The 24,812-nt window shown below is 34.3% G+C and overlaps 2 protein-coding genes across 2 annotated transcripts in view; one reads left to right on the top strand and one right to left on the bottom strand.

The window, feature by feature from the left end:
* LOC127855131 (uncharacterized) overlaps nt 1-24,812 on the bottom strand; it is a 188,405-nt gene that overhangs the window by 39,914 nt on the left and 123,679 nt on the right. Inside the window, exons 24-33 of the mRNA XM_052390515.1 lie at nt 22,127-22,255; nt 21,100-21,191; nt 18,392-18,455; nt 13,372-13,653; nt 10,464-10,617; nt 9,732-9,972; nt 7,242-7,830; nt 6,652-6,757; nt 1,485-1,612; nt 425-545 (exon numbers count right to left, since the gene is read on the bottom strand). Of these exons, the coding sequence (XP_052246475.1) occupies nt 425-545; nt 1,485-1,612; nt 6,652-6,757; nt 7,242-7,830; nt 9,732-9,972; nt 10,464-10,617; nt 13,372-13,653; nt 18,392-18,455; nt 21,100-21,191; nt 22,127-22,255 (1,906 nt within the window). The remainder of the gene's footprint in view (nt 1-424; nt 546-1,484; nt 1,613-6,651; nt 6,758-7,241; nt 7,831-9,731; nt 9,973-10,463; nt 10,618-13,371; nt 13,654-18,391; nt 18,456-21,099; nt 21,192-22,126; nt 22,256-24,812) is intronic.
* LOC127855142 (uncharacterized) overlaps nt 1-24,812 on the top strand; it is a 368,604-nt gene that overhangs the window by 330,592 nt on the left and 13,200 nt on the right. The gene's annotated exons all lie outside the window — the stretch shown is intronic.

The following is a 24,812-nucleotide window of genomic DNA, read 5'->3' as shown; positions in this document are numbered from 1 at the left end:
TTGAAAACTTGGGCATTAGACAATTAATCTGATATAGTATTATTATTGAATGAAAAAAAAATAAACAAGGAAAGCTTGAATTTAAAACAAATAACAAAGAATAATAAACAATGTGTGTGTTTTCCAAGAGATTAATGAATATTTATGAATAACAATTGACAATGAACTTGCCCAAGTGATCATAAACTGATAAACAATAATGAATCTCTCTCACTGAGAGTGAGAAGACAACAGTGTCAGATGCAAATTGTGAGAAATAATTGCCAAGGTATAGATCGCTGAATCAAAATCATGTATATAAGAGTTTGCATCAATATTCTTATATATAATACTAGTATCAGGTTCGTACAAATAATTCAAAAGTTGAACAGTTTCCAAATAACTTCCCTAAAGCAAACAGTCTTTTAAGAACCCTACTACTCACCAGTCATGTAGAAATAAACATTTGCAGTGGTGCCAGCGTGTTTCCACCAGCCTGTTGCTATGCACACAAGATACAGATATTTTTCAGACTGGAGGTTGTCCTTACAATTGACCACACCCACCTAAAACACATGCAATCTATTGGATGAGGAAGAAGATGAGAGAACAAGTGGGACTTGTTTTGGTGGCTTTGACAATCCATTCAAATAAAAGACATATCTAACTATATTTAAACGATTTAAAGGCCTTACTTTCATCCCTAAGTTACTCATGAGCAACAAACAAACATAAAACCTTAGTGCTAAACTGATGAAATATACTAATGAAAACAATGTCAACATCTTAAAAAAACACAAATTGAACTTGAAAAGCTATAAGGAGCACATACAAAAATAGAACAAAGTAGGAACACTAGATAAAAGAAAAGGTTGGATGTTCTGTACTTTATTAAACATGTGTTAAATCAGTATAAAGTCCTACATACTGTTCAAAAAGGAATATGCACATAATTCCTGCCTTAATATACTCAACATGGGTAGAACATGTATGTTTCCCAAAAATGTATCCTAACGTTTTTTTCTAAATCAAAATCCAAACTGTTTCATGTTTAAATCATAGACAATACATGTGATTGCATTTTGTAAGAAATTCTAACTCTTAATTGATCTATAGTTTCATAAGACATTTTTTTGAAGAGTAAACCATGAGGGTAATCTATATCAATTATTATATCTATATGAACGTATGATAACACATGTTCAAGAAGCATACAGACTACGGCTTTTTGCATTTGAGTTGCTAATTGCATACATACATGACATGTCCAAACAAGAATTGAGTAATCCTTGTAGTCAATGTGCTGTAGTGAGCTAATAACTCATCAACATTGTTGTATGCAATCAGATATCATTTCCCAGAGGGTAAATAACCTAGTTCTTAAGTTTAAATAAAACAACAGAACACTTCAATAACCCTCTATCCGTTATCAGACTGTTAAACACCAGCAAAATTCTAAAACTGCGCGTGACAACTTAACAAATGTACTTATAAGGTGCTCTTACTCGCTCCAAGTCCCTTCTGTCTGCGTTGCGGGCCCAGTGGACAAAGAAGATGTACATGACCCAGACCAGGATCACTGTCGTGACAACCACGGGATTCTCAAAGAACGTGAGAAATAACTCTGCTTCACCTGTATAGCAAGGAAGTGAATTCTCATAGGAAAATAGTAACAACTCTTCCTCAGAAAAATAAGAGAGGAGTTAATTTTTATAGTAAACAAGTTGCAACTATCCTTTAATAGTGTAGGAAGGGAGTAAACTCATACAGGAAAATAGTTACAACTCTGCCTCACCTAAACAGGAAGGGATTTAACTCTTAAAGGGAAATAGAAAACACAATGCCTCATCTATATATGAAGGGAGTTAACTCTTATAGGAAAATAGTATCAGCTCTGCTTATATGTGTAGGAAGGAGTTAACTCATATAGGAAAATAATAACAATTGTGCCTCTTCTAAACAGGAAAGGAGTTAACTCTTATAGGGAAATGGAAATCACTATGCCTCATCTAAATATGAAGGGAGTTAACTTAACCTGTAAAGAAAAGACTCGAATCTAATAGGAAAATAGAAACAACTCTTCCCGACTTAAATAGGAAGGACAAATAGGAAAACAAGGGCTGTTTGTAAAACACGCATGCTTCCAAAATGGACTGTCACTTGTTGTGGCAGCCAAAGTGTTAATACGTTACAGTATGAATGGTAATTTAAAGAAGCATTGCTCGCATGACTCATGGAGTTGCTGATGAGAATATGTTGTTTATTTGTCATTAACTTCAACCAGGCTTAAGCGTTCTTGAGTTATCATTCAGAGACCATTTTACTGCTTGGAGTCACTTTGACCTTGAACTTTGACCTTGTGACCTGAAAATCAATAGGAGCAGGCTGTCAAGTGACCTTTTTTCAAAAAGTAGGAAAAAATAGGAACTACTTTTGCAAGAAAAGTAGGAAAAAAGTAGGAAAAAGTAGGAACTTTTCCTTCAAAAGTAGGAATACATAAAACTTATTTTTTAGACACAGGTCCAGGAAACATAGCTTGAAACAGAGCAGGAGTGCCATCACATGTTCAGTATGGATACCCACTTGAAGCTACCTTAAGGGCCCAGAAGATTTCAGCCTTTTGTACCTGTTCCTTGTGTGATGGATGTACTTGCATACAGATAGATTTATCCCCACAACCCTGAGAGCTGCTTGGCTTTTGGGCACTTCCAAACAAACGCTTTTGTGAATTATCATGCATGTATTTCATGTTTTCCTTGTGTTTTTATCCATCTGCATGACTTATAAGTTGATTAGCACCAGCATTACTACAAGATGAACTTGCAAACTCATTGCCGGTATCTCTCTTGCACCATGATCCCAGTGTTTTTCCACTGTTGTCCAACTTCTCCATCCATGAAGGGTTAAACTTTGTTTTCCCACTAGGAATTTTAGCACTTATAGTGTATCTATGATAATAAAGTTTCAAGCAAAGCTACCCTGATAAAGAAGTATACATGTAATTAGATGCTGTTCATTTTGGTGTATCATCAAATAAGTGGTTAGAGGTCTTCTGTGTATCGATATAAAAATGGTAATTATATTGTGCATGTTATATCCTTAAGCAGAAGACCAAATTTATTTAGTGATACACCAACTTGTTGTACAAGATTACTACTAGTATATAAAGCAGTGTAAATGCTCTGCTACAGCTACATTGTAAAACCTTTAAATTGACAATAGGGTGCAGTTATAATGACTTAAGTTACATTCAAAATGACTGGTCATTGCAGAGCAGATTATGCAACTGGAGATAGGACCTTATCGCCTGACATCTTTTATGACAGCATTGATTGGGCAATGAAACAGTTGCACTACATTGTTTATTCCAGTTTCAAATAATGGCTTTTACATTATTGATGACTTTGCGGGAGTTTAATAATGCCGTTTAATAATTTTAATACTTCGCTTTAAAGCGGGTATATACGATTTTTATATGTGCTGAATTGTAAAATATTGATACAAATATGTTATAATAACACACACTATGCAAGAAAAATGATACATTTAAGACGAATTTCGTAAAATACAGCAAATACAAATTAGCGCCCCGAGCCGATTGTGACGAAGATAATTCGTAATTATTTTCCTACAATAACCGACGCATTCGTCTTTTTTGTAAGTGTTCATGTGTCGTATGAATCGATATCGTTGTAGAAATTTCAAATGAACCGTTAAACTAAATTTATATTCACATCGTACATGCATGATATATATGCTGGCGAATTCGGCTGTACAGCCTTTTTCGATTTCAGAATTAACTATCTGGCTTATTTAGCATTTTTCGACACATGTTCTTCTTAACTTTTATTTTAGTTTATATTGAAATATATGTATAATAAGTTTTTTACACATTTTATATTTATTACTTAATATTTGACAAGATCGTATATACCCGCTTTAACACCTTGAAGTTACCTCACTAGCTATGGCATCATTAGACAAGAATTGTGTTTGTCCGAAACACAATGCCCACTATTGCGCAGCTTTGAAATAAAATTTCAATGTATCATTTGGCAGGTTTAGAAATTATCTCCCTTTTAAAGCTTATTACTTCCCTTGGATTGTATTTTTTAACTTTTGACCTTGAAGGATGACCTTCACCTTTCACCACTCAAAATGTGCAGCTTCATGAGATACACATGCATGCCAAATATCAAGTTGCTATCTTCAATATTGCAAAAGTTATGGCCCATATTAAAGTTTTCGGACGGACACACACACACAGACAGACAGACAAATGGACTGACAGTACAACTGCAATATGCCACCCTACCGGGAGCATAAAAATGTATCAGGGCATTTAGGCTCTGTGCATTTATCTTTAATTACTAAACATGATGTACCTATGATATCAATAGAACATCATATCCGTTGTCATGTAATACGGAATTTATTACATTATATTTGTAAATAATGAAAACTCGGCAAAGCATCAGTTTTATCTTTTTTCCAATAACTTGTGTAATAAATTCCATATTACATAACCACTCATACAATACATGTATCTCTATATCTCTACATTCCAAACAGCAATATCATGTAAACATGCATAAGGTTTGGTCAAATTGTTGTCAATGGAAACAAAATAAAACTGGAATAAACAATGGGTTCCCTCAGCTCTTGCATCACTGGGAACTGTGTAAGGTAGTGAAGTCTGCAGCGTACAAATGCTAAGGAAGTAAACAAGGCACTATTGTTACTTAAAAAAAAAACTTTAAATAATTTTAAAAGTTACATAAGAAATAAATATTTATGCTCCTGAAGAGGTGCTAGCAGACAGTCAGCATGGGTTGTCAGGTCTCATCTAGATGAATGCACCTTAACAGGGATACAGTCATGCCATAGATTCATTCATCCTGCAAGTTTACTAAATAAACTCTTTAAACAAAAATAACTCTCCATTGAAAATGAAAAAGTAGGAATAGTAGGAAGATTTGGTAAAAAAATAGGAAAAAGTAGGATCCTGATGAAAAAGTAGGAACTAGTAGGAAAAAGTAGGAAAAAGTATGACCGCTTGAAAGCCTGTAGGAGTCATCTGCCGGTCATGACCAATATTCCTATGAACTTTCCTGATACCAGGCCTAAGCGTTCTTAGATTCCTGAAAATCAATAGGATCATATGTCGGTCATGACCAATGCCCCCATGAACTTTCCTGATCCTAACCCTATGCATTCTTGAGTTATCATCCGGAAACATTTTACTGTTTCAAGACACTGTGACCTTTGACCTAGGGTACTAAAATCAATAGGGGTCATCTGCCAGTCATGATCAATGTCTGTATGAACTTTCCTGATCCCAGGCTCAAGCGTTCTTGAGTTATCATCCAGAAACCATTTTACTGCTTCGAGACACTGTGACCTTGAACTTTGACCTAGTGACCTGAAAATCAATAGGGATCATCTGCCGGTCATGACCAATGTCCTATGAACTTTCTGATACCAGGCCTTAGCGTTCTTGAGTTATCATCCGGAAACCATTTTACTGCTTCAGGTCACTCTGACCTTGACTTAAAGTCCTGAAAATCAATAGGGCCATCTGTCGGTCATGACCAATGTCCCCATGACCTATCATGATTATAACCCCAAGCATTCGTGAGTTATCATCCGGAAACCATTTTACAGTTTCAAGTCACTGTGACCTTGACTTTTGACCTAAAGTACTTAAAATCAATAGGGGTCATCTGCCAGTCATGATCAATGTACATAAGAACTTTCCTGACCCCAGGCCTAAGTGTTCTTGAGTTATCATCCGGAAACGATTTGGTGGACGAATGACCGACGTACGAAAGAACCGACCGACCGACATGTGCAAAACAATACACCCTCTCTTCTTAGAAGGGGGGCATAATAATACCAACTCATTCTCACTTGTATAGGGAGTTAACTCATATTGGAAATTTGATTTTTAATAAATAGTAACCATTTTATTGGGTGTTTCATTGACCATTTTTAAAATGATTTTGAGGTACGATGATAAAGTATGCAATTTTAATACTGACAATATCTGATAATTCTGACAATCATGTTTGCAACATAACTGAAATGAGAACTGCATTTCACTTAATAGATGCAAAAAATAAGTACCATGTTAGCATATGTGATATATATAAATCAGTATCATGTTAGCATATGTGTGTTCAAATCATCATATTTCACTTTCTGAGAAATGTATCCTAAGAGAAATGTAGCCTAAGTGCAGTCCTATCAGGATTGTAATGCAGAATAAGACTGAACAAAATAAATGTCCATTTTGTAAATGTCTTCTTTCAACTAAAGCCATTCTCTTTTTTTCATCTAAGAAAATCTAACTTTTTTATTAAAATATTTCCTCCACTGACAGTGTACCAACAATAATCAAATGAATCAACTGATAACAATGGTCGTGAACCAGATAGCAGTAGCCCAATATTATTGATACTGGAAAACAAGCAGGTTGTAACTAGGCAAAACTTTCCAGCACAAAATACCATATTATTGGATACAAGCAGTTTCATGATAGCTTGTATCAAACAATTTAAATAAACAAATATCAATCTTAAGTATAATGATTCTTTATAAGATGAATGGCAACATTTAATATTAACTCAATCAAAAATCTAGTGTGATATTATATGCCCAAAACAAACATACCAAAAGGATCAACTGAAGTTGGAGCCACAAATATAGTTCCGGCAAAAGCTGACAGGTGGGTGCTTAGACACTCATAGGATGTATCATCAGCATTGGAAAATGCAACCTAGATATACACAAAATATAAATTGTATGCCACTTGTATGAGAGGTATTTAGGCTTATAAAAAAGTAAGCCATGATGGGCCTGTTTGCTCGCCTTAAATAAAAAAGACTTCCCATTTTAAGGTCAATGTAGCTTGGTCACCTATATATAAAGTTACAAACCATAAGACAATTACAAGTTTAATAAAATAGAAAGCGAAACAAAAAAGTTAATTGACATGCGCGACATAAATAATTAAATATGAGCCACGCTCTGTGAAAAGGGGGTTTAATGCATGTGCGTTAAGTGTCGTCCCAGATGTCCGACAGGCTAATCAGAGACCACACTTTCCGCCTTAACTTAATTTTTGCCAAGAAAAGACTGTCTTTAAACAGAAATATTATAAAAGCAGACTAATTTGGGATGACGATTTACGCACATGCATTAAACCCCCTTTTCTCAGAGCGCGGCTCATATGTATTTATTTATGTATTCCCCTATCTCACCTGAACTCTTTTAGGCGTCCACTCTTCGTTATCTTCGTCCCAGTATAAGCACACAAGGCTGTTCACAGACACTGGTATGCTCATCTCCACTTCTGCCAGGCACAGAGGCTTTTCAGGATTACCGAGACATTCTGGATTTTCTTCTGTTAAAATGTCTCTCACCTCTGCAAGTGCTATGTCAAGACTCACTCCAATATGCAGGTACGAGCCTGTCTTGTTGAGCATCACATCAGAGTCATACATTCTCAGCAGAATCTGCTTGATGGCTTTCTTATCAGATTGTGTATCATTCATGTCTTGATCAGATTGTGTTCTTTCCACTTCTGATCCAATGATTATTTCCTGATACTTGGCTAAACATTCGGAGCTGACATTTACAAGACCTCTGCCATAACAGTAACTATATATTTCCAAGCACTCACTTACATTGGAAGAGCAACATCTACCGAGATAGCTTGTGCAGAAAAATGTAAAGGTCTTGAATTGAAAGACACCCCTAAACAAAGTTGTATTCTCGAATTCTGCCGTAACATCCTCATCAGAGTGCCAACCGTAGAGCTTGTCAATTATAACAATGTCTTCTGGGTACCTGGACAACAAATATCAAAATTATAAATAAGGTTGCTGTGGCGAAATGGATATGGATACTCACCTTGTTACGCGTTTGATCCCCACTGTGTCATCGTTCGTTAGATCTCACCCAAAAACACAATGTACTTGTTCACCCCAGCAAACCAACTAGAGAGCATTTTAACAAGCATTAAGCTTGTAATGTAATCGAGCTAAAATACATAGATTTTAATACCCAAATATTACATTTATATGTTGTGTATTTATCGCCGTATATACCAGTACTTCAGTAATTTATGATGTTTCACTTCCCTTCTCAAATTGTAATTCGCAAACCTTAGCGACTCACTAGTTCTAAGAACACATATTTAAGCCATATAAACCAGTAATAGGTACACATTTTTATGCCATATACACTTGTTCTATGTACGCATACTTGTGCAGTATCCGAATATAGGAATAATGCAACTGCAGAAGCATTATCACGTGAAAATTATTCTTTTCCATAATATAGAATTTTATAAAAAGGACATTAGAAAGAAAAGGAAGGATAAAAGATAATCAAAATTACAATCTTGAAATAATTATTCAAGGTTTAAACTTAGACATATTTGATCTTTTCTTGTTCAGATATAAAACCGAACTAGACTTTTGATTTCAAACTAACACATTGTATGTCTCCCCTCAATTAACCTCGATTCTCAATGCATAAAGAAGTTATATCCCATACACTATTTGTATTTGACCTTTAAACGTCTTGCCTGACCTTCATCTGGAATATTGGACACTGGTTCTTGTAGATAAAACATCACCTGATATGGGTGACTTAATGTGACTTAATGTGGCAAGTTATTTTAGAACTCCATAGTGACCCTGAAATTTTTGCTATGCAATTTGCACAAAATTTATACTGATGTAAAGTTATACTATTTGAATATGACATTGACCTTGAACCTGAAACTTGTTCATAAAACATTATTTATTAACATGGTGAATAGTTGTGTCGATCTGTTACATTAACCTATACGTTATTAGGGTTTAGATACCTTTACAAAAATATTCAAAGATGCTTGTGGCTGCATAATGTTCGAGTCACTTGTAAAAGATAGCCATGTTTACAACTGAAATACCATTCCATCTTGACATCATAAGTTTTTCAGTATCTGTTGAAAACCCTATGCAAACATAAATCAAACAAGCAAATTCGTTGAATTGATATCCCCCGCAAAACTAGAGCTTTGTCACGGAATTAAAGCATTTTTTCAGGATACAAGGGCCATAACTTCGTTATTAACATATGGTGTACAATGCCATTTGGCGTGCATCATCCTCTTATCCATTTATATACTCGTACCAAGTTTCAATGAAATCTGCCAAAGCACTTCCAAGATAAGCCTCCGGACACAAAAGTGCCGGACGGACGGACAACGCCAAAACAATATCCCTCCGCCTTTGGCTGAGGATAATTATTTCATAATGGAAAACATATGCTAGGTTACCATGTAAAAGCCTCAGAAATGCCGAAGCCATTTGCTACATAAAATTATTACATTATACTTTATGCGTTGCCCAAGATTAAGTTCAAGGGCACATAACTTAGGAATGCATGAATAATTCGGCACAGCTTATACTCATTGTGATAACATATTTTTCGATATAATCACTTCAGAGTTATATAAGTACTTAGCTCCACAAAGTAACATCACTGTATGGAGAGAGACCAGAGAACTGACAGAGTGACTCTATTATACGACCAGTCAGACTTTGTTTGAAGGGCTATACGAATGTGTAGCCTACACCTACACAATTATTGATACAATTGAGTACAACATTTCTGTTGTATATACTGACAGATAATGCTTGAAAAGTACATGAAAGCATGTACTGCCAACGTGTAAACTTATTTTTAGCAAAACTTACTTGAAGGATTTGTCATGCATATGACTCTTATCCACAAGCCTATTTTTACCAATGCCAAGATTTATGGATTTCACTTTACCAGGAAGAGTGAAAATAAAAGACACAAGCGAGTTCTTTTCCAGATATAGATTGAATGTGCCATAGCAGGAATGCGACATCTTAGGAAATAACGTCCACGTAGTATTCCTCTTCAGTATGCTGAACCGTATTGGTATAGCGATTGACTTTGGCAGGCCTTTACCTGGTAGTATAAAATAACATTCTTTTTCCTTTACAACTCAATTACTCACATTCACACATTTGAAATAATTTGTTAGAAATTCAATTTAAATTTAAGGCCTTTCTCACTAGATTCATATTTAAAATCCATCATTTACATGCTTTGATTCTGATAAGGAACAAGGATCATAAAACCTTAACAGACTGCTCTGAGCTACTTATAATGCCATTTTCAGTTTTCATCGGAGTGGGAAAAAGTTAATGCAGCAGTTTAAAAGTATTCTTATTTATATATAGAAAACTAGTAAGTTGGTTAGATATATATTTTTCCTTCTTGAATAAACAGCTTTCATTCTTAGTTTTTGAGCAATGTGTTTGTGTGAAATTAATGTTTATAATTGGTGCCATCCCAAAGTTACAAGAATAAATCGCATGTTTAAATGACTTGTGTTATCTCCCTGAGCCCTTATGATGTATAATGACATGTCTACATGCTAAGAAAAAAACACTCACTTGCAATTGGTGTTGTTATCCGGACTGGTTCCGTGAGGTTGGACATTGGTATTGGTTTATTTTGTTCATCTTTTAAACTTAAAGACTGGACAGGTGTTAAAACCCACTCCGTGTTTTTTCCCCAGTTAAAAGGATTTTTCTTCATGTGCATATACTGCAATGAAATCATACTTGTTGAGTTTTAGGTCAGTATCAAAGTATATATGACTACATTTTGTTTGGCTAATCACCTTGCGATATCTAGACAGCACATGTAACTTAAGTGTCTATAAATATGTTGCTTAGTGGCATGTAAATCCGATTTGATACACACGGATGAGACTAACTAAGTTGAAAATACATCATATTATAATCTTAGTTAGGATACACAGTTTACAAAGCAAATCATATAATCATAAGATTAAGTTGCCCCCTATCCCAATTTTAGTCTATTCATCAATATATCAGCTCTTGGACATTTTAGAGGATAATAAAAAATATTGTAAGTAATAAAAATACTGATAATTTGCATGGATAATATATGTATGTTTGGTCTTTGAGTTTTTGTCATTTTAACAAGAATTGTTTGTGACTTACTACCAGGGATCCTCTTATCATTTTTTAAAATCATTTTAAGCAATTAGAAATAATGTAGAGCTTTTGAAAGATGTTATTATATACTCAAGTCATCATGTTACAAATCACTGCAGCAGTAAAAACAATTAACGTTGTACGTTACCAGCATACCAAATCAAAAGATAATAGGCTCAAGAGTACGTAACCAGCATACCAAATCAAAAGATCATAGGCCCAAGAGTAAATAACCAGCATACCAAATCAAAACATAGCACCAAGAGTACGTAACCAGAATTCCAAATCAAAAGATCATAGCCCCAAGAGTATGTAACCAGCATACCAAATCAAAATATCATAGGCCCAAGAATATGTAACCAGCATTCCAAATCAAAATATCATAGCCCCACGGTATGTAACCAGCATTCCAAATAAAAAGATCATAGCCCCAAAATTACGTAACCAGCATGTCAAATCAAAATATCATAGCCCCAAGAGTATGTTACCATCATACCAAATCAGACGATCATAGCCCAAAGAGTATATAATCAGCATTCCAAATCAAATGATCATAGGCCCAAGTATATGTAACCAGCATTCCAAATCAAAATATCATAGGCCCAAGAGTATGTAACCGTCATTTCAAATGAAAATATCATAGCCCCAAGAGTATGTAAACAGCATACCAAATCAAAAGAGCATAGGCCCAAGAGTACGTAACCGACATACAACATAAGATGATCATAGCCCCAAGAGTATGTAACCAGCATACCAAATCAAATGATCATAGTCACAAGAGTACGTTACCAGCATTCTAAATTAAGATTATAGGCCCAAGAGTATGTAACCAGCCTACCAAATCTAATGATCATAGGCCCAAGAGTTTTTATCACAAACCCAGACTTTAACCTTTTACCACACAGATATGTATTTTCACACATTCACTTAGAAATTTAATTTTATTAATGAAATGCCTTTCTTACTAGATTCCAGTTTTAAAGGCCTTATTTCCAATCCTTAGATACTGATGAGCAGCAAACAGCATAAAAGCTGAACAGACTACAAGTTACTCGCAGGCTGTTCTGGTTTTATTCTGTTTGCACATAGCCATGTTCACTTTGCTTCTGAATGGGCATTGGTTTATTAATAATATAAAAACATTCTGATTAGAAGCAATGGTAAAATTGAAAGTTTTATGCCAAAGTCACAATCTATTCAATTGTATATAAATTTAAATATTTGTTTATTTGACTTCCCTGGGTATGGCAACGACAGAAAGACGAACAGAGAGACGCCAATAGTGATTTCAGTTTTACCCCATCAATAGATAATGTATAAGAAATAAATTGTCCAAACAGTGTAAAAACTTATTTAATTGTTTAAACACGATTTTATATTGTATTTATTTCTTATTGATTTTCTTTCATGAAGGATCCAGTGTTTTTGAACAAATATCCAATGCTTATCATACGTGTGTATATAAATAAACAAGAGTTCCAAGACATATGCTACCCCCCGCCACCGAAAAGGGAATAGCAATTTACACTGCTTAACAACTTGCTACTTTTTACAACTTTCAATTATGCTTTACTTCATTAAAGGCTTAACAGCTCACATGCCTCAAAATTGTAATGCTGACAACTTCATACGATTACAAATTGCAAGTTCAATAACAAAATAAATTATCTATTTTTTGTTTGAAGTACAACAAAAAAACATAACAGGGCTTTGAACTATTGACCTTTATTTAAATAGGGGTCCAAGGCCAATGAGCATGTGAAGTATCAAGCCAATCAGTCAATTCGTTGACGAGTTATTGATCATAACAAAAATTCACACTTATTTTGACAGTGACCTTGACTTTTGACCTAGTAACCCAATGCACATGGGAAGTATCAAGCCAAATGGTCGGTTCCGTCACAAGTAATTGATCATAAATGATTTTCCCGCTTATTGTGACAGTGACCATGGTCTTTGACCTAGTGACCACAATTTTAATAGGGGTCTTCTACTGTCCAAGTCCAATGCACATGGGGAGTATCAAGCCAAGCAGTAAATTTGTTACGAGTTATTGATCGATAACGATTTTGCACACTTATTGTGACAGTGACCTTGACATTTGAACCAGTGACCCCAATTTCGATAGGGGTCATCTACTGTCAAAGGCAAATTGACATGTCAAGCATCAAGCCAATCGGTCAATTCATTGACGAGTTATTGATCGGAACCGTACTGGTCTACCGACTGACAGACAGACAGAAAGACCGACCGACATCCAGCAAAACAATATACCCCCTATTCTTTGAAGGGGGGGGGGCATAATAAATACATATATATGAACCCTTGCCTATCGTACCTGCATGGCAACAGAGCCATTACTGACTTCAGTGAGATCTACGTTCTTCGGCAAGCTTAAGCCAGACTTAGTCACTTCTGTTGTGTCTGTATATTTTTCGCTAGATTCAGCAGAAGGCCCGAACATGTTTCCAGCTATCCTGTCGGGAGATACCTTTGAAACCTGGATTGTTGCTTCAGGCGTCACAATGTCCAAACCTGGTGAGTTTGTCACATGTTTGTTTTGCAATGTTCCCATAATATTGTCCATTAAGTTGATGAGCGCAGCTGATGATTCCTTCACCTGGAGGGAAGAATTTTAATTAGTAAGGGCAATTAGCCGATTGTTGAGCACGGTTTTGCAATAAATATACTGTTTGTTTTAAAACACGTGTAACAGATCGTTCATTTTGAAAAGAACAAGCAGCCATTATGTAATAAACTTTGATTAACATAGATTAACAAAAACATGCATATTGATACAATGTATTCTTATGTTGCTTAACATTTTGTTACATCTATTAAAATAGCAATGCTATGCACGTATCAAGTAAAACCAATCTTATTAACTGTGTTACACTACCTTTCCTAAATGTTTCCCATATTCTTAAAATGGTTAAACATGGACAAACTATATTATTTCCATTTCGGAATTGACTGGGGTAAGGCTTGTTTTTGGTTTGTTTGAAAAATCAGTCAAACAAATAATTAGCAAAACACCAAATTTTGTGCTGACATTGAAATCACATAATGATTAAAACTATACAAACTATTATACATTGCAGATCTAATAAACAGCGACCCATTCCTTTCATCGGATTTTTGTAACAAACTATTGTTTTGTCTAGATTTTTACGCCTTCATTGTACAACATATCACATAAGGTATGTACAGCAAACAATAACCCGACTTGCAAAACATAGAAAATTAACAGTTCTTAAGCTCCTGAATACACCCTGTCCATGTTTAGGTGAGTGAAATAATACTAACCTAACTTTAAAAGCGCTGTAGATACAGCACTAACTATTCGTTTATGAATTAGAGATATGGTTTGCCATATTTTGTAAAATGGCAATAAAATTGTGAACCAAAAGTAAAGGTCTCAACGTCCTCTGAGCTGTGTTGTTATTCTCTCATTAAATATTCAGGACCAAGTTATCCAGAGGAAGACATGAATTTATACATAAAAAGTATCATTTTTGCACACTTTAAATAAGAACCATTGATTTACACACAATCCACGAGAAGTGTTTATTTGTAGCTAGAAGTTGATGAAGCCACTTTAACAATAATATTTGGCTATCCATTACAGATTTTAAATATAATTACACACATTTGACATTATTCATGTCAATTGTTCGTGTACAAATCATTGTATCTTGACGTCGAACAAATGTATATCATATGCAAAACTGATATATCATATGTCAATATAATTAAGTATGGGGTAAGTCCCCATTTGAATAATCTCCCCTTATGGCGATCGCTCCGCCCATTAAGTCACCTGAGTACGTAGGTTGTACAACCTTGCCGTGCTTGCATTATTGCTGCTTCTTCCTGTATTTGCGCGATGATTATCTGAGATATTAACTCTATGATTCTATATTCTCAAATCTTTTCTATAAAGAAGGAATGTAGTTGACAATTGTTAATAGTTTTATTTGATCGTTCGTCAAAAAGTTGTTATTCTGTTACTCTTGTATCTTCAATGCAATTGAGTAATTAAATAGTAATTAAATTGAATGCGTTTTAATTCCCTTTTATTATTGTTTAATTTGAGTTACAATGCTATGACGTTAAATTTTATTTACACTTAAATGTATTATGAATATTGCTGGGCCAAGTGTGAGGTTGAGCGCTCTATAACCAGGTTTAAACCCCAAATGCTTTGCATTGACCGTTCCAAGGCGGTGACCCCAGCTTTATTCATATTTTGTGTTTATGTTGGTTTGTATTGTGCTGTTTTGTACTGTTAGGGCAATCGGTCACTTGCCTTAAATAAAGGACCTACTAATTGTTTTTAATGAAAATTCAATACTGCTCCAGCAGCTGGAGTTTCACTTCTTTATATTGCACCAAAAAGGTGTCTATATGTTTAGTTTTTATGATATTCCAGATGATTTTGTTGAACATATTAATTTTTAGTATCCCCCAAAACACTGATAAATCTGTTATTTTATCAAGTATGTATTATCCAAATGCAAAAAAACGCAAAACGTTTTGAAGTCAAATAAGCTTTCAATAATAAGGATTTTGTTTCAGTAAAACATTCTCTAAAAGCCTAGAGATTTTCTTTTGGATTACACAACGGTAAACATTCAACGCCACCAATTTTTTTTCTGAATACCAACTGTCCCAACTCTTTTGGCATTATACACGCTTAGATACGTATTTTACGCATTTGTAGTCCTTAAGAAAGTTATGTTTAATAAAAGACCTTTCTTTCAAGATTCAAGTTTTAAATGCTTCATTTCCAACCCTTAGGTCAGAATTGTTTGATCTTCTGTTTAACAAGAGCGCCGCATTAAATTTTCCGAAAAGTGAAGTAAAAATAATGCAGAATTTTTATATTTTTATTTTTTCCTTTGCATTCAACAAAAAGCGGTCTTCAAAAAATATATTTGATAGTGTATTTACCCTTTGCTGTTTTTACAAAGCAAATAATTTTGTAAACTGGTTTATGACAGTCAACCCCTAAAAACGTCAAAATATGAGTGAGACAAACAACCAGTCTACACATCAGCAAAAAAATTGACGCGTTAAAAAAGTCAATTAACTAAATTAATTCCAATGCAGTGATTTTTTTCCAAAAAATACCTACGATATTCGGCTCCTTCCCAATTGAAAAATAGACGCTTTTCCCCAAAAATCTGACCGAAATTTCTCCCCAAAAGACAAAATTTTCACAATATACCCAATACGATTACAATGTCATTTAGCGATTATGTCTTAGAACGAGGGCCGAAAGAGCTTGTCGAGTCGTCGCCGAACGACAACTGACTTACGTTTTGGTTCACGAATGTAGCCGAATTATCAATATATTCAATTTTACCTTGCTCTCCAGTATCCACTTATCTCTGTCTATATTGAGGAGGATACCGACAATAGTCGATGTATCCCGATTGAGCATGCCTGTTTTTTACACACGTCTAAGATGAAGGGAAAGCAGACGAGAAATTGCAATGAATGGCGAAAATTATAAATAACATTGAAATTAACAACGGATATCATATGGTTATTAGGGAATAAGTAAATGCGTGTCAATTAACAAAAATACTACGTTTGAGATAAAAGAAACAACAAATATTTAATAGAAATCTGCACAGTGAAAGTGCGTCACGGAAACGAGTGTTGGAAAACTGGAGTTCAGTCTGCTCACAAAGTTAAAGCATTTAAGATGAGTATCGTTCAAAAATGGAAATAGACACACATCCTTTGATTTATATGTTAGTGGATTTGTGTATACTCAGATTCATATGCATATTCTGCTTTAAAATGTTTGTCAAGCTGTACAGTTTACTGAAATAGCATTGGACTGAGGTTGTCAAGTGCAATATATTGGAAGGTAAACACATTAAATATATTATTTTAACATTTAATACATCATTAACACAACTAGAATACCAAAGTGTGTTTGTTAATAGTTGTTCATGTTTTCCCAATATGATATTTAATAATAAAAATATACTTAATTCAATAAATAATAATAAAAAATAAATGGTGTATATAATAATCTATAGATTTTAGCAATTTTAATATGCATGTGGAAGGATATTAAATAAAAAGTGTCTTCATTGTAGGATGACATTATTAAAGTTGCGTTATATGATATAACAATGCTGTCAAACATGAACTTAAAAGAAGTTTAAATTCTGTTACGTATAATCATATTTATAATGCTTAATGTTTCCGCTAAGTTTCCCAATACAAATGGCACAGGCTGTAAGAAATAAAAGCCAAAAAGAATAATGACAGTTTCAATGGCATCAAAATTTGTATTAAAAGTATAATAAAAAAACACTTTATCTCCTCTCCCGTTAAATGAAAATTAAGGACATTGTTTGTCAAATTTGATAAAATGCGAAGATCAGATCATCGATGTGGTAAGAGCGCACGGCGGCGGTTCACAGACCAAATACACATGTGGACTGGAAACACCCATACATCTTTCTGTAAATATGGGGTAAGTCTATTTTTACATTATGTGCGCAAATGTCTTTGCATGCCACACTTGGTATCGTTCATAACTTCACCTTGTTTCGTTCCAATGACTGTGTTCAGTTTGTTAGATTATGCACGTATATCGAAAATAGGTCTCGTGAATCAATTTTTCATTTTATGTTTGAAGTATTTTGGGCTTGGCTTCAGTCAAAGATATTGTAAAGAAGATTTTAACCACTGTATACTGGCTGGGGACTGTCTGGCAAATTTAAGGGTAGTTTTTTTTTACTGTTTTAGTAGCTTTCAAAAATAAAAAATATTTTTTTATCATATTTTATTTTTATTGTTTTCCTACGAAACCTTTTCTTTCCACGTCCTACTCAAACTTAAAAAAAATCCCGTTGAACAGAAAATAATAATACTCAGGCGAATTACTCGCAGGCTGTTCTGGTTTTTTGCTGTTTGCACATAACCATGTTCACTTTGCTTCTGAGAGGTTAAACCATATGTCATTTATTAACTTTTTTTAGCCCAACATTCACCTTGTCACCTTCCCAATTTATCAATCGCTGTTTGGTTGATCAATATTAACATGAGTTTTCTGAACAGGTGGCAACATGTGCTGCTAAAAACAGTTCTATGAAGCTGAATCATTTAGTTTTGTTGGGATAACATTACTTTTTTTTAACATTTTAAATATAACATAACGTAAATGTTCGCAATTCTTACGTAGCTCAGTGGTCTATTCTGTAGAGTATTAAACCAAGATAACTTTATGGTGGTAAAAACAAACAGCCCTGGAGATATTCTAATTCACTATTGTCCACAAATAAAGTGCTTTAATAAATATTCTTCATTTGTATTTTTTCATTTATACCTACCAGACTTTTGTTTTTTTCGTTTTCAGTGAAATCCATCATCATAACTGTCCCTGTAACCAGCACTCTAGAAACAAAGTAATATGAATAAAATGTTTTATATAGGCAAGGCAATAACAAGTTATGTGAAAGCATGTCTTCAGCAAATCACCAGAAGCAGTGAAGTGATGTCCTCATTTATAGACCATTTGTTGTTATGGTTTCTATGGACAAGTTGCAGTGATGTTAAGCACTTCCCATATGAACCCATTGCCTCTATGATAAGCCTTCAATTATGGACTAGTTGCAGTGATGTAAAGCATTTCCAAATGGACCAGTTGCAGTGAGTTTTAGCATTAACCAATGGTCCAGTTCCATAGATGTTTAGCACTCACATAAGAAACAGATGAAGACCTCCGCTTTAACATATGGAAAAGTTAAATTGATGTCCCTACTTATTGACCAGCTTATGTGGTGTTCAGCTGTCATATGGGAACCACTTTTTTAGGAGTTAAGCCTTCACCATAAGATCAGTTGCAATAATGTTAAACTTCAAACATTTAGACAACTAGCTATGGTATTAAGCACTCAACAATGGACCAGTTGCAGAGATGATAAATGCTCAACCATGGGCCAGTTGCAGAGTTGATTAACCCACAACTTTGGACTAGTTGCAGAGATGATACACCTGCAACTATGGACCAGTTGCAGAAATGATAAACCAACAACTATAGACCAGTTGCAGAGATGATAAACCCTCAACTATGGACCAATTACAGAGATAATAAACCCTCAACTATGGACCAGTTGCAGCGATGATAAACCCGCAACTTTAAACCGGTTGCAGAGATATTAAACACTCAACTATGGACCAATTGCAGAGATCATAAAGCCGCAACTATGGACCAGTTGCATACATGATAAACCTTCAACTATGGACCAGTTGCAGCAATTATAAACCCGCAACTATGGACCAGTTGCAGAGATGATAAACACTCAAATATGGACCAATTACATAGATTATAAACCATCAACTACGAACCAGTTGCAGAGATGACAAACTCGTAACTATGGTCCAGTTTCAGAGATGATAAACCCTCAACAATAGACCAGTTGCATAGATTATAAACCCTCAACTATGGACCAGTTGCAGAGATGATAAACTTTTAACTATGGACATGTTGCAGATATGATAAACCCTTTGGCACAACTTTTGAACAACTTTTGCAAGTTTCATGGCTCTGGCTCATGTGTTAATGGAGATAAAGCTCTAAGCTTATCTTAAAAAGCATTTGTTCAAGATACAAGGTGCCATAACTCCTTTTTTTACCAGATGGTGTACTATGCCATTTGGCGTGCATCATCCTCTTATCCACATATCATATGGACAGTAACAGAATGATTAACCATCAAATATGGACCAGTTACAATTATATTAAGCCTCTTGCCACATATGGGACAGTTGCAATCGCTTTAACTCCCTTGCTCCAACAACCAACCACTTTCAGTGATTGATAAGCTCCATTCCAACTTTAAACCAGATTATGTGGTTTTAAGCCCCCCACCCCCTCCGACAAGCGACCAGTTGCAATGATCTTCAGCTTATGAACAAGTTGCTATGTTAAGACACACTCATCCTCTCTAACACATATGGACCATTTGCAGTAATGTTGAGGTTTCCAGGTTTTGGCCATATAATGCACCAGATATAGTCTGGTTGCTGTGACGTTAAGACACAGACAAATTGTGTAAGATTGGTAAAATTGTAAAATGAAAAACAAAGTTCATATCATGAATACATGTCAGTCATGTTTGCATATTATTTGAAATTCTGCAAAAATGTGATTTTGGTCAAATCTTGTTAAAATACCACTTACTTTTTTAATTGTATGTTCAAAGAAAAATATTGAGAGATAAATATGATTGGACGTTTAATAAAGTATATATCCTCCATATCAGAATTTTTACTATTTTTTCAAAAAGCCAGTAACTCCAGTGTACTCTCAGGATCAATTGCCACTTTGCTTATATCTGACTCCACCTTTAATCTGTGACATACACATATTTGGTAAGAAAATTAAGTCTTTGTACTAAATTATGTCCATACAGGTATTTTTCTTCACAAGCTTAGTGTGATTACTCCAGTTTGTACAATCATGTAACCCACTTTTAGCTAATATATAAGCTTTGGATAATATATAGGCTTAAGCTTATATATATAACAAATTCTGTAAAGATTAGCTGGAAAATAAAGTCTATAGACTAAGAAGATAACAGCAATTATGGTCCACATATTTTTAATTTAAGGCGCGATTGAATAATTTCTTTTAAATTAAATACTATAAATTCAATAAAATATTAATATATATTCATGATTTCATGTGCGAATTTCTTTGCATGCATCAACAGCAAACAAATTGCATGACTTACACTTTTTGTCTTAGGGCCATTTCTGACTGCTAAAACATGAACAAACGAACCAAATGATGTAATGTCTTTGTGCAAAATATATCTACTCAATTAGCATACACAATGATTTAATGACTTAGAGTGCACTAGCTTTGTTTAATTCCAAACCATAAATAACTTGACTATTGACTTAATGTGCAATGCCGTTGTTCAATATGCGAGTTCTTAAACATAAAAGACCTGATAAGTGACTTACTGCTCAGTGTGTTTGTTTGATGTATGAGTTCTTAAAAAAATGAGAAAGAAAATGATTGTTTACTTACTTCGCAATGTCTTTGACTGCCTGTTGAGGGACATCTGATGTCGTGTCTTCGTAGGAGTTCACCAAAGAAACATACATGTCCATTGCTTTTTTCTAAAAACATTAAACAAAATATTTTGAAGTAAGTCCTTCAATACTTAGTCCATTTGAGCCTTGCTCTGATACAACGGGCTGTAATCCATATCATTAAGCGTCGTCCCAGATAAGCCTGTGCAGTTCACACAGCCTAATCAGGGACTACACTACTGCCTTAAATTGTTTCGCTAAGGACTGACTTTCTTTAAGCAAATACTTCAAGCAAAATGTGTCATTCCTGATTAGTCTGTGTGAACTTCACAGGTTAATCTGGGATGATGCAGTGTATTTTCACCATTTTGGGAATGGGGCCGGGTCATTTTGGATTGGGAAAATTTGCGCAGTTTTGACCTAAAATGGGAGATTGATGTGGTTGTTTTGCTACAAAATCCTGCAAAATTGAGAGTAAACGTTTTTCAGTATAATATTTTTTTTAGGTTGAACTTATATGGATGCAAGTTGAACAAAATACTATGATCTAATTTTTTTTTAATTTCCTATAAAAAAAAAACACCTTCAATTAGGAATGTTTAGCTCCCATTTTGGAAAAATATCTACTTGTTTTCTATTCACTCTATCCACTGTGATGCTTAACGCATATGCATCAAACCCCGTTTGTCCAGAGTGTGGCTCATTTTTTGAGAGTGGGAGGAGCTTACCACAATTTTCCAAGGTTTATTTTTTCAATTACTTGATGCTTGGGCATTTGAGGATTAATATACACTTAAGATATGTATTATTAGTTTTTAAATTATCAATAGTGGTATTTTTTTTAATTATTTAAAGTCTGGCCTAAATGTTCTTATTTATTTTGACATCAAATTATCCTTGTCAATTAGCATGTTCACTGGACTGTTTTTTCGCATTAATATTGACACAAACCAATTCATGATTTAATGACATGATACAAACTCTTTATAACCCCATGCTAATACGGGTGAAAAGTTACCAACCTGCGTCTCTTTCGTAACATCATCCTTCTTGCTAATGGCAGTGTTCAAGGAATGAGAAAGCCCCTTCACCATGTCTGCATTGTCAGGCGCAATCTCTGACAATCTCTCCACTACCATACTGCGCAATTGCTGCTCAGAGAACAAAATTTACTTGCCATGCACATTATCTCTCATAGTAGTGCCAGATAATTTCTTAATCAATCCAACAATGTCTGAATTATCGTTTCACAGAACACTTTCAGCGTTAATTGGATTTCATTTAAAAGAGACTTCCCTTCAATTACAATTTTTTTTAAAGCGGAGAGTGTCGTCCCTGATTAGCTTTTGCGGACCATTAAGGCCAATCTGGGTCTCCCCATTATAATTTCTCCAATTGTTTGAGCTTACTGATGGATTTATATCTTGACAGCTATTTGTCAACTGGGTCAAAACATTAAAAAAAAATAGAACCACCTAATGAACGTTTCTTATAACAACCCATGATGTTTTGCAACTTTGCTACCACTGATGGAACTTTTCTGTGAAATGAGATGCAGTTTTACATATTTATTATGGATGCAAGAGGTTACAAAAAATATGAACAGTTTAACCTTTTGCTTTAACTAGTTATTAACCAGTCAACAGAAAAACCTTAGAAGTAAAAATGTTTAATTATACTTTTAACATGACAAACTGGTTGTACAAATACTTAATAGAAAATAAACTATCTTTGAGTGACCCGAATCGACGCTGCCCTAATTCGAATCCATTTTTGTTTTGCCTCTGTTTGATACATAAGCGACATCCGTTGACGTCATACAATAGCACATGGTACACTACGCACAATTTACTATAGTTGTTGTTTGTTATTTGGAAAATAGCGGATTAAAAGGTAAGAAATGGTTGATTGGTTTGCAATTGATGGATTTTCATGAATTTTACTTAATGCAAAACTTTTGAACAATTGACACAATTGTCTTTGTAAATAATACCGTGGATAATGCATCGGTTTCGTTTGCAAAAGTTTACAATTTCATTCATAAGTCACGTGACTGCCATTTGACAAAACATCGTATAAATAGATTAATTTTCACTATGAAAAAGGTGTACGCATTAACTTTGATTTGAGGTCCGGATATGTTTTTGGTTATGCTGTAATTTTAACTACATGTAGCAAGTGTTTATGTTGTAAATTGCATATTATGTTTATTACTTATTTTCATTTACTCAATTATATTTGTAGGTTTCACAAAAGAAGTACAGGTTATATTCACCTACTTCCATAAACACAGCTTATGACAAGGGGTTGCTGACAGGGGCCCCTATTAAAAACACTGCCAGAAAGTATGGCATCCCAAAATTAAAAACCTTAATTAATTTAAGTTCCATATTGCTTTAACAGTGATACAAATTTAAGTAAAACAATCATGAGTTAATATTGTATGCATTCAGTCTCTACAGGAGTGATATTTACATTGAAATTAGGTAAGCAATCAGATGCGTCGTTTTAGGGCACTCTCAACAAATATGGCCGCCGTTATATAGACTTTGGTCATTTCGTTTTTCAACAAATTGTTGTTGATAACACAATCAATTGAATTTAAAATGTGTAAATAAAAGGTAAATGAAATAACAAAATTACATAAATCCCTATATTGAGCAACAAAACTTCAACAAATTGCTTGTATGAGTTGAAATTGGACACTCGAGGGTAATTTGAGATCGCTAGCCTTGATAACATATCAGTTTTTTAATAAAATGTATCAATATTAATTTAAATAATTTTGTAAATATATGCTTTACTTTGTATTTTTTTTTCCTGCGTAAATGCATATAAATAAAAAAGTTATAACAACTACCCGATGCAAATTTTCATGTGTCGTTTTATTTTTGATACTATCTCACAAGTCAAACAAATCAGCAAGCATAATGTATATGCATAACATGCACAAAACAACAGTGTTCATTTGTTTGTCCACTATTTTGTAGCTGATGCGGTTGTGAGCCTAGGTAACATTTTAGACAACTACTTTTTGAAAACACTCGCTCCGATGACAAGTATCATGTCCATGGACAAAAACGTTCATGAATTTCACACTATGTCAACAGGTCGCTATCGGGTTTATAGTTCATGCGCATGTTTGTTAACGTACCATCCGAGAAACTCTAAGGCAATTGCGCAAATACTTAATTTAATGATTTTATATTTAAAATACCTTTTTAATTGATGCTTATTAATTAAATCAGTTTGATAAATTGCTTTCTTCAATACAACCTGCTTCAGAGGGTAGTGGTGGCATCGTTGGTGATATATTTCTACTAATTACATTAATTTCTGTTAAAATCAATGCAAACGTAACTTGACAAGTTTTTAACTATGAATGCACTTCTTTATAAACTGTTTTCTTATAAACGCTTTTTTCCACGAGCAATCATTGTTGGATATTGGTTAACAAAACCTCAAAATAAGCGGTCCAATGTCTCAAATGATTTTTATAGCGAGTTAGAAAAATATGTCAATTACATCCAAGCTAAAAGCCCACCCTCTCCCCGCAATTTGCTAGTTAAATTTTCCATATTAAAAAAAACAATAGTTCTATGTATACAAAAGTATCCCCTATTCGTCACAACAAAGGTATTGATTTATTGCTTTATTACTTTGATTGTTGAAAAGTTATTTATTCCGTCAATCGTGCGCCATGTTGTT

This window comes from Dreissena polymorpha, chromosome 13, assembly GCF_020536995.1.
Source record: "Dreissena polymorpha isolate Duluth1 chromosome 13, UMN_Dpol_1.0, whole genome shotgun sequence".
Taxonomy (NCBI): Eukaryota; Metazoa; Mollusca; class Bivalvia; order Myida; family Dreissenidae; genus Dreissena; species Dreissena polymorpha.
This window is presented reverse-complemented; position numbering and strand designations above follow the sequence as displayed.